Raw genomic sequence first — 9,981 nt, 5'->3', positions numbered from 1 at the left:
GCAACAATTTCAGTGCGAAGTGCACCAGACAATGACACTGTCATAGTATACTGTATGCGCCATTCCACAAGGGTGACTTCATATAGCCTACAGTAACCTTTTTCATAATATCCAGAGTTTCTCCCATTCTTCTCTGCAGATCCTCTCAAGCTCTGACAGATTGGATGGGGAGCGTTGCTGCACAGCTATTTTCAGGTCTCATCAGAGATGTCCGGGATCTGACTGTGCCACTCAAGGAAATTCAGAGACTTGTCTCGAAGCCACTCCTGCGTTGTTTTGGCTGTGTGCTTAAGGTCGTTGTCCTGTTGGAAAGTGAACCTTCACCCATGTCTGAGGTCCTGATCACTCTGGAGAAAGTTTTCATCAAGGATCTCTCTGTACTTTGCGCCATTCATCTTTCCCTCGATCCTGACTAGTCCTCCAGTCCCTGCCGCTGAAAAACATCCACACAGCATGATGCTGCCGCCACCATTCTTCACCATATAGATGGTGCTAGGTTTCCTCCAGACGTGACACATGGCATTCAGGCCATGAAATATTGGTTTGATCAAACCAGATAATCTTGTTTCTCATGGTCTGACAATATTTAGGTGCCTTTTACTGAGGTGTGGCTTCCGTCTGGCCACTCTACCATGTAGGCCTGATTGGTGGAGTGTTGTAGAGATGATTGTCCTTCTGGAAGTTTATATCATCTCCATGGAGGAACTCTAGAGCATATACAGTATCAATATTCTCAACAAGAGCACCTGGTTTGGTCTTCAGCCTTTATATGTCAGGGCTGCCAGTGCTCTAACCTGTAATACAAACTCTCTCAGCCCTATTATAGACTAAGTACACAAATACTCAAAGAGCAAAATCCTGCAGAATTTAATCTATTCAAAACCTAATATACTGTAACTAGATATTAGGTTGTTTAAGATGATTTCCCAGTCTTATTTGTCCAAACCATCATTTTGATAAGAAAATAAATTACATTAATTCCATAGAAAGCTCCCAGCCTTCAAAGAGATCTTCTTTGTTTGTGATTGACCACATTTTTGAGTTCTCAAAGGTTAAAGTCTAAACTGGGAGAAGAAAAGTATAAAATCCTCATTTACTGTTTCAAAACACTGGGGGGGGATTTGTAGATACCTACTCATAGAAGTTAACTTGTCTAAACACATAGGCCTATTGATCTAAGCTCACAGGGTCGGCAACACTTTTAATGAGAGTAAGGCTGCTTTTGAGTAAGCTTTAACACAATAGTAAGGGTGCAGCTTTCATCTAAAGAATAAAACTATAACCAATCAGAATAAATTATGATACTGAGTATGAACTGCAATGAAAGAATAATACGAGAAACAGCTGGTTATATCGTTCTGTAAACAACAGGCTTTACACGTGATTTTATTAAAATATGTATATATAACACCGCCGTTGAAATTGTTATTTTACATCACAGTGCAGCATGTTTAAGGCCAGAACAACAAGCGACATGATATAAACACAAAAGCACATACTCACATGGTTTAAATTTTAGAGCAAAATACAATATCAATAGAATCTAGAATTAGGGTTGGGGTTAGGAAATGATAGAATTCCTACATAAGAAGTTACATGTACACTGTAAAATAAGTCTGCAAATAATTATCCAAGCACTTGATGAACACATATTGAGGAGGAATTAAAAATATAGATGAAAGTGTGACTGTGTCATGTAATGGTGACTTTATAAATGCACATGTCCACACAAGGTCTGTTTTTTTTTTCAAGCAGCATAGGTCGCTTTTAGCTTTTAAACAAATGAGATGTAGCTCTCCCGACTGGATTTATTCTCAAAATAAATCATTTCAATTAGTGCTTCACTTTGTTCAATTTAGAGCCACTATGTGTTGTAGTTGTCAGCCTAAGATAGGCTAAAGGAAAAATCCTCTGACAGTTATTCTACAAAGCACGGTGCAAGACTTTAGTTTTTTTTTTTTACTGTTTGCTCACAATATCTAACAGCTACATTGTGTTTGATCCGGGAGGTAGATGATCTTTTTGAAGCTTTCCACTTTCAATCGTTCAGAGTCTGAAATAAACGTACACTGTCATATAGTGTGCCATTTAAAAATGCAGTCCTGGATCTTAAGCACTTACAAATATATTCCTAATATATCATATAAATTGGATGACGTAGTACACGACTGTGCACAATTTTCGGTGACCAGTTTTGGCTCGTGAGCACTACTTTCAGTGTGTATGTTATCCTTGAAAAAATACCGTAGTGTGTAGGCAGCTGCCACTCAGTACTTCAAATATGTTTTAAATATTAAAATATCCAACTTATTTTAAATAGATATCTTTCTCATATCATCATCATATCTTCTCACATTATGGGTCAGTTACTTTAAAAACAGATTTTTTCGAGACAAACAAAAAGATACCTGATTGTGCTGTAGAGAACAAATGGGTTTTGTGTTATGTTCTGTTTTTACAGTTTGTATGTAAACCAACCTTCTCTTTGGCTACCCGAGCCATGGTAACCAGAACCGGTTAAGAGGAACTACTTTTGAAGAATTTACAGCCATGTCCTGGAGCACGGGCAGAAAGAGGGCAAATCAGTCCTCACCAATCACAATCAGCACTACCATCAAAGACCGCATGCTGTACACAACGTCTCAGCTGTCTCTTTCATGTGAGGAGACAAAGGCAGATGCCACCTAAGCAGTTGTCAGCTGTTCAAAGGGGCACTATTTCCCGGGGAGCTCACACACACACAGGTTTGGCAAGCTATACCAGCAGAAGATCTCCTTGAAGGTCTTCCTCATCTCCTGGCTACGGAGTGCGTAGATGAGAGGGTCGATGACCGAGTTACACATGATGAGGATGAGGTACATGTTGAAGTGCGACATGAAGCAGGCACAGTAGGGATTCCTGGGGCAGGCGATAATGAGGATGAGGTGGAGGAAGAAGGGAGCCCAGCACACTATGAACACACCTAGGAGAATGGTGAGGGTGATGGCGCCCTTCATGTTGGCATGCTGGCGGATGGGCGCGTTCCCAGGCAGCATGGCAATCCTCTTCATGTGTAGCCGGGCTAGGAGGAACATGTGGATGTAGAGCGAGGCCATAAGTGCCAGCATGGTGAAGAACATGGTGATAAGGCAGATGAGGACAGTGGTGCTCTCAGAGTAGATGATGAAGAGGACGCCCGACGCCACGCAACACAACCATATGAGGGAGATCACCGCCAGCGCTCTTTTAACCGTCACAATGTTATGGTAGTGCAGTGCGTAGAATATGGTGATGTAGCGGTCTATGGCGATTGCCAAGAGACTACAGATCGACGCCAGCAGTGAGCTACAGATCATGGAGTCAAACACGTTGTCCATGCTTTTTATCAGCGACCCAGAGATGCTCAGGTTGCCGCTGTTGATCAGGGCTATGACGATCGTCTCGGAGGCATTGGAGACGCTGACCAGCATGTCAGCCACAGCCAGAGAACAGATGAAGAAGTACATGGGAGAGTGGAGGTTCTTGTTCTTGATGATAGCGACAATCACCAGGATGTTCTCTAATAAACTGACAATCCCCAGCGTGAGGAAGACCTCGGTGGAGATGAGGAGCTGGTCGTAACATCCTGTCGAAGAGTCATTGAGACCAATGCTCTCTGAGTCTTTGTTGAAGGATACCAGACTCCCAGCAGTGCTGGAGTTCCTGCTATAGCTCACAGAGATCAACCCATGGTGTTCTGTGGCATTCATTGTGTAGTTGGTAGTTATCTTAGTTGGTTCTCTAAGCCTTTTAGTAAAATGTTAATGTCACCATTCTAGCCTTGTTGTTGGCTATTAATCCACCTAGTTAAGTCCATCAGTATACTCCGAAATTCTCAGTGCTGCGTGCTCAATGGTCCTCTTGTTCTGTTGTCTTCCATGCTCAGAGTCAGGCGCCCGGCAGGTGGTGGAAAGCAGAATGAATCCCAATGTTTGATCCTCTTCTTTGCCTCATCCAGCCCCCAAACTGGTCAAGCAGAGTCATTTTCTTCAGACATCTGCTGATGTTAGCCTTCCTTAGCCCCTGGCACTCTCTCTACACTGCTATCAACTGGCAGCCTCCAGGAAGAATGAGAAAGAAAGAAAGCGAGAGAGAGAGAGAGAGAGAGAGGGGGGGCAGAGGTAAGGATGAAAATAGAGTGATGATAGAAGGAGAGAGATAGTGAATAGAGAATTGAGAGATAATAGAAATATGAAGTAAAATGTATGTAAATAGAAAAGTGGTCGAAGGAGGAAATGGAAAGAAAGAAAGAACTGAAGATAAAGAAAGCAGAGGAGTGAGAGAGCATGGCAGAGAATGAATGAAAGAACAGGAGCTGAGTTGATCAGTGACAGGAGTGTGAACCTCAGAGATGGAGAGGGCGGACCACTTTGCAGACTACATAATCTCTTCCCTTTCCTTCCAGAGTTATACAGTCAAAAAATAAACCTCCCCACAGCCCCTCCCCCTAGTCATGTTAGCCATTCAGCTCACAAGACAAGAGTAGGGAGGGGCAAACTGTATTGCTGGGGTTGATAAACATAAAAAGGCACAGCAGATTTAAGAATGAAGGATTATAACAGATCAATGTTTTGTTGCCTACACACTAAAAACAAATGGATATACATAGTGCCAAATAATGGTTATTTGGCTTGTAACCTTAGCGGATCCCTTTTTGGGGCGCCCCACCTGGGTGCATGCTTTGTTTTTTGCCCTAGCACTACACAGATGATTCAAATAATGAAAGATTGATGATGAGTTGGTTATTTGAATCAGCTGTGTAGTGCTAGGGCAAAAACCAGAACGTGCACCCGGGGGCGGGCAGGGGTGTGCCAATGTGTGTATCGCTTAATCAGAAGTACATCGTCAATGACGTCCCGAAGCTTCATTTGATCATGTGCTTTATCTAACTGTGTGTTGCAAAATGTGAGATCACGCTGATTTCACTGTGGTTCTGATGCTTTCTTTGATTCCAAGCTACCTTCAAACACCGACCTATTCTGGACACCGTATTTACAAATATAGTTAGGATTCTGTAGTTTCACCTGACAGGGAGCTTAGCAGGTAGAGTAGGGAGCTATGGAACATTTAGGGATGTGAGGATATGAGGCCAAATACCGTTGAAAACACAATATTCATTAGTTTTTCAAATACATTAGCATAGTATACGTTTCTGTCTTAAGCATCCCAAATAATGACAGATTCTGTTTTTTTATATACTAGTAAACTTGAAGTTATAAAAAGGAAACCATGGTGTAAGATGTATCCAGGCAAAAAAACTCAGTTTCCCATCACTAGTGCTAGCTATAGTATAGTTTTGAGCCGCTAAAGAGAGAATTAAGAATCTCAGACAAAGTCAATGGTCTGAATCCAAAGCTTGTCACTAGCTGCAAACGTCAAGGTTATCTGTCCCCACCTAATAATGTGGTGTGTGTTTGTGTGTGTGTGTGTGTGTCCAATCAAATCAAATCGTATTAGTGACATGCGGAGAAAACCGGTGTAGACCGCACAGTGAAATGCTTATTTACGAGCCCCTAACCGACAGTGAGGTTTCAAAAAATACAGATAAGAATAAGAGATAAAAGTAACAAGCAATTAAAGAGGAGCAGTAAAAAAAAAAACAATATACAGGGGGGGTGCTGGTACAGAGTCAATGTGTGGGGTCACCGGTTAGTTGAGGGAGTATGTGCATATAGGTAGAGTTAATTAAAGTGACTATACATAGATGACAACAGAGAGTGGCAGTGTTGTGGAGAGGGGGAGGGGAGGGGAGGGGAGGGGAGGGGAGGGGGAGGGGAGGGGAGGGGGAGGGGAGGGGAGGGCAATGTGGATAGTCTGGGTAGCCATTTGACTGGATGTCCAGGAGTCTTATGGTTTGGGGGTAGAAGCCTCTTGGGCCGAGACTTGTGTGTAACTACATATTTGTGTGCATGCATGTCTGTTTGTGAGTGATTGTGTGTGTGCACATGTTTGTGGGTAGCTCTCTTCTGCAGTCAAATGACCAGAAGAGCCCTCTAGTGGCCTCATGGGTGGAATGTTGATATTTTCATACATTCACAATCAATAAACAATTTTATTAACACTGTCTAAGTCAGGGGAGGGGGTTCTACTGAGCTATATTTAATTGTTTAATGAAGGTAATACCAAGGATCATTTTGCTATTTGACTTTGAATTTGAAGACCCCTTGAAATATAAAAAAATCTATATATTTTTGTTACTGCCACTAGCCCTCACTAGCAGCTTGATGATAGGCTCCCTGTTAACCAGCTATACATTTGATAGCAGTAGGTATTAATATCTCACTTTTTTTTCCTTCTTCATGAAACTGATCTCAGGCAGAGGTCGACCCTCCCTTTTAATTTGCACCTTTTCCTTGTACCCCAGAGAATGAAAGTGGTTCTTCAACAAAAGGTCCATAACATTTTCAGCAGCATAGGCCATTCTACCCTTCTGGCGGAGAAAACTACAAAAACGCACTGGTAGCTAGCAACTGAAGTTAGCAAGGCAACTTGTCACGTTCGTCATAACGAGGAGACCAAGACGCAGCATGACATGTATACATTATTTAAATTAACGAATAAAGACTAAACAAACTAACAAAATTAATGTGAAGCTATAATAACTGAGTGCTGACATGCAACTACACACAGACAATAACCCACTAAATACACAAGGAATATGGCTACCTAAATATGGTCCCCAATCAGAGACAACAATAAACAGCTGCCTCTGATTGGGAACCAATCTAGGCAACCATACACATATAAACACCTAGATATACAAAAATCTTAAACAACACAAAAACTACACAAACAACCCTTGTCACACCCTGACCTAAAAATAATAATAATGATAACTAAGGTCAGGGCGTAACACAACTGGACACAAAAGTAAAGTTCTAAACCCAAGAAAACAATTTATAATATACCTCCTCCACCTCCTGTAATTAAAAAAAACTAATTTGAATTGAATGATGCCCCAAAAATCCTCAACTATCACGCAACTATTAATCTCTATCCAACAGTGTCACCAAGCTTCTCAACACATAGAATCCCCATAATGCTCTGTGGCACAATCCCAATACAACACACGAGATTCGTTCTCTGATCCTACATCTATGATTGGATGGACAACATGTCAATTCATACTGCAAAAGCTTTGATTGGTTGGAGGACGTCCTCCGGAAGTGGTCAGAATTACCATGTCTATGGAAGGGGGTTTACCAGCCTCCTAGGTTTTGTATTGAAGTCAATGTAGCCAGTTCCAGTGAAGAGAGATCTTAATGCTGCATCATTCAATGACATTCTAAACAATTCTGTTGTAAAGGCCGTTGTTGGTGGTGGAAGAAGAGGAGGACCAAGATGCAGCGTGGTAAGTGTCCATGTTAGATTTATTCGATAAGCTGAACACTGAAACACAAAGTAAACAAAAGAACAACCGAACAACAGTCCTGTCAGTTAGAGACACAGAGACAGAAAACAAACACCCACGAAACACAAGTGGGAAAAGGCTACCTATGTATGATTCTAAATCAGAGACAACTAACGACACCTGCCTCTGATTGAGAACCATACCAGGCCAACCGCAAAAACACAATACAGAAAACGAAACATAGACAACCCACTCAACTCACGCCCTGACCATGCTAAAACAAAGACATAACAAAGGAACTAAGGTCAGAACGTGACATCTGTGCTATCAACTTTGTGTTAACAGTTTGGGGATGGCCCTTTCCATTTTCAGCATGACAATGACCCGTGCATAAAGCGATGTCCATACTGAAATGGTTTGTCGAGATTGGTGTGGAGGACCTTGACTGGCCTGCACAGAACCATGACCTCAACCCCATTGAACACATTTGGGATGAATTGAAACACCGGCTGCAAGCCAGGCCTAAACACCCATCATCAGTGCCCGGCCTTATTAGTGCTCTAGTGACTGAATGGAAGCATGTCCCTGCAGCAATGTTTCAACGTCTAGTGGAACGCCTACCCAGAAGAGTGCAGCCTGTTATAGCAGAAAATCCATATTAATGCCCAAGAATTTGGAATGAGATGTTCGACAAGTAGGTGTCAAGAAATTAAGATCAAGGGCCTGATTACCTGTCCACCAATGTTATTTACATGTTGAAATGTCGTTGTTGTCTGTCTTAAATAGGGAAAACCCATAGGAGCCTTATCACACAGATCAGTGAGCACCGCAGCAATATATGGACAAGTGAGACAAAAAAACTCTGGTTGCTACTCCATTTGTACAAGCTAGATATCCTATTAGTTCTCTGACATACATTGGAATAGAAATGGTCAAGATGTCATGCAGGGGTCGGGACATTGAGAGGAAACTTCTTCAAAGGGAATATTTTTGGATCCACAGGCTCAAAACACTGTCTCCTCTTGTTCTTAACGAGGAGTTTGACTTGAAACCGTTTTAACAGTTTCAATATGTCCAAATTGTGTGTTTTTTTAATCCAAATCCAATATTGTATGTGTATGTATATTACTGTCAATCTTGATCATATTTCCTGTGTATGATCACATATCTTGATACATTGAATGATAATATTGTGAAACTATGTTATACATTTTTTTACTTGTGTTTCAGGAGGTGATGTCAGTGAGTATTGCCCTTATATATAGGACGTGTCAGGACCCGGTTTCGAACCTGGGTCTCCGGAGTGAGAAACAGTCACTTAACCAACTGAGCCACGAATAGTCAGCAGAACCCAGAAGATGAGGCAGACACAGCAGTACTTAAGACGGTGTATTTAATAAAGAAAAATCCTTAAATACAAAAAATGGCAAATCCAAAAGGTGGTAGGAAAAGCACAAAAAGGCCTCAAAAGAAACTCACAAAAAATAAACAAAAACAAAAAACAGAATACCACAAGAGCGTCACCCAGAATCGACAAGAGTACACAGAACACTAGGGCAGGGTGCTAACATACAAACACAGAGCACAGAACTGAGGGAAACTAAGGGTTTAAATACAATTAGAGGAAACGAGGCACAGGTGCAAATAATTAATGGGGATCAAGGGAAAAACATAAGGACAAAAAGCACAATGGGGGCATCTACTGACCAAAACCAGGAACAACCCTGGCCAAATCCTGACAGGACGTTACAACTATGTTGTAAATAAATATAACCTGGGAGCATGAGCAGCATTTTCCTTCTGTTTTCCATTAGTTTGCGTACAGCAACCAGCACCTGTGAAAAGTACTTGGATGTACGTATGTTATTTTGCTTTTGTCGACAAGCATGTGGCCATGTAGTGCAATTTTGCTGTAATACCAAATAATTTATAGGTGTCATTTCTGTCCTGCTTTCATAGTGAAGTTTAATTGTAACAGAAATATAAACTCATGATACGAATGCTGTAATACCAAATCGTTTGTAGGTTACTTTTTAAAATGTATTTTCATTCCATAGTTAATAATAACACAAGTATAAGCTCAAAAGCCTGGTGCCAGATATGTTTGGGCTATAATTTCATCCTCTCATAATACCAAACAAGGAGTGGGATTCTAATGATAATAACAGGGGTAGTGCCATAAATGTATTCCAACGGTCTGTTAGTCCAGTCCTACAAAGGATGACTTTTCGGGTGTGAATGACAATCCACCCTAGGCTACAGTACAAAAGGTAGTTTCTGACTAGATTTGTGTATTTCACCCCACATACTAACGATCTTCTTCTTCTGATGAGGAGTATGAAAGATCGAACCAAAATGCAGCGTGGTAAGTGTCCATTTTAATTAAATATAACTGAACACTGAATACAAAATAACCAAAGTGAAACACTGAAAATCAAAACAGTTCTGTATGGTGAAACACAGACACAGAAAACAACTACCCACAAACACCAGGTTGGAACAGGCTACCTAAGTATGGTTCGCAGAGACAACGATTGTCAGCTGCACCTGATTGGGAACCATACCAGGCCAAACACATAGAAATAGAAAACATAGAACACAAAACATAGAAT

General features: G+C 41.3%; 1 protein-coding gene across 2 annotated transcripts; it reads right to left on the bottom strand.

Moving 5' to 3' along the window:
- Positions 1 to 2,661: 2,661 nt before the first annotated feature.
- On the bottom strand, positions 2,662 to 3,808 carry LOC135518573 (melanocortin receptor 4-like). Of its 2 annotated transcripts, XM_064943739.1 has the most exons (2): positions 3,674 to 3,808; positions 2,662 to 3,634 (listed from the first exon to the last, which is right to left on the bottom strand). In XM_064943739.1, exons 1-2 carry the CDS (start codon positions 3,726 to 3,728, stop codon positions 2,715 to 2,717), a joined length of 975 nt encoding a protein of 324 aa, XP_064799811.1. In that variant the 5' UTR covers positions 3,729 to 3,808; the 3' UTR covers positions 2,662 to 2,714. The 2 variants fall into 2 exon arrangements, with proteins under 2 accessions (XP_064799811.1, XP_064799810.1); XM_064943738.1 differs by having other exon boundaries at positions 2,662 to 3,808.
- Between the last annotated feature and the right edge of the window lie 6,173 nt (positions 3,809 to 9,981).

Source organism: Oncorhynchus masou, chromosome 28 (assembly GCF_036934945.1).
Source record: "Oncorhynchus masou masou isolate Uvic2021 chromosome 28, UVic_Omas_1.1, whole genome shotgun sequence".
Classification (NCBI taxonomy): Eukaryota; Metazoa; Chordata; class Actinopteri; order Salmoniformes; family Salmonidae; genus Oncorhynchus; species Oncorhynchus masou.
Note: the sequence above shows the minus strand (reverse complement) of the source record. Positions and strands in the feature narration are given on the sequence as shown.

Bases quoted from the DNA above. Each gene is read 5' to 3' on its own strand.
- LOC135518573 (XM_064943738.1), bottom strand. From the start codon at position 3,728: ATGAATGCCACAGAACACCATGGGTTGATCTCTGTGAGCTATAGCAGG.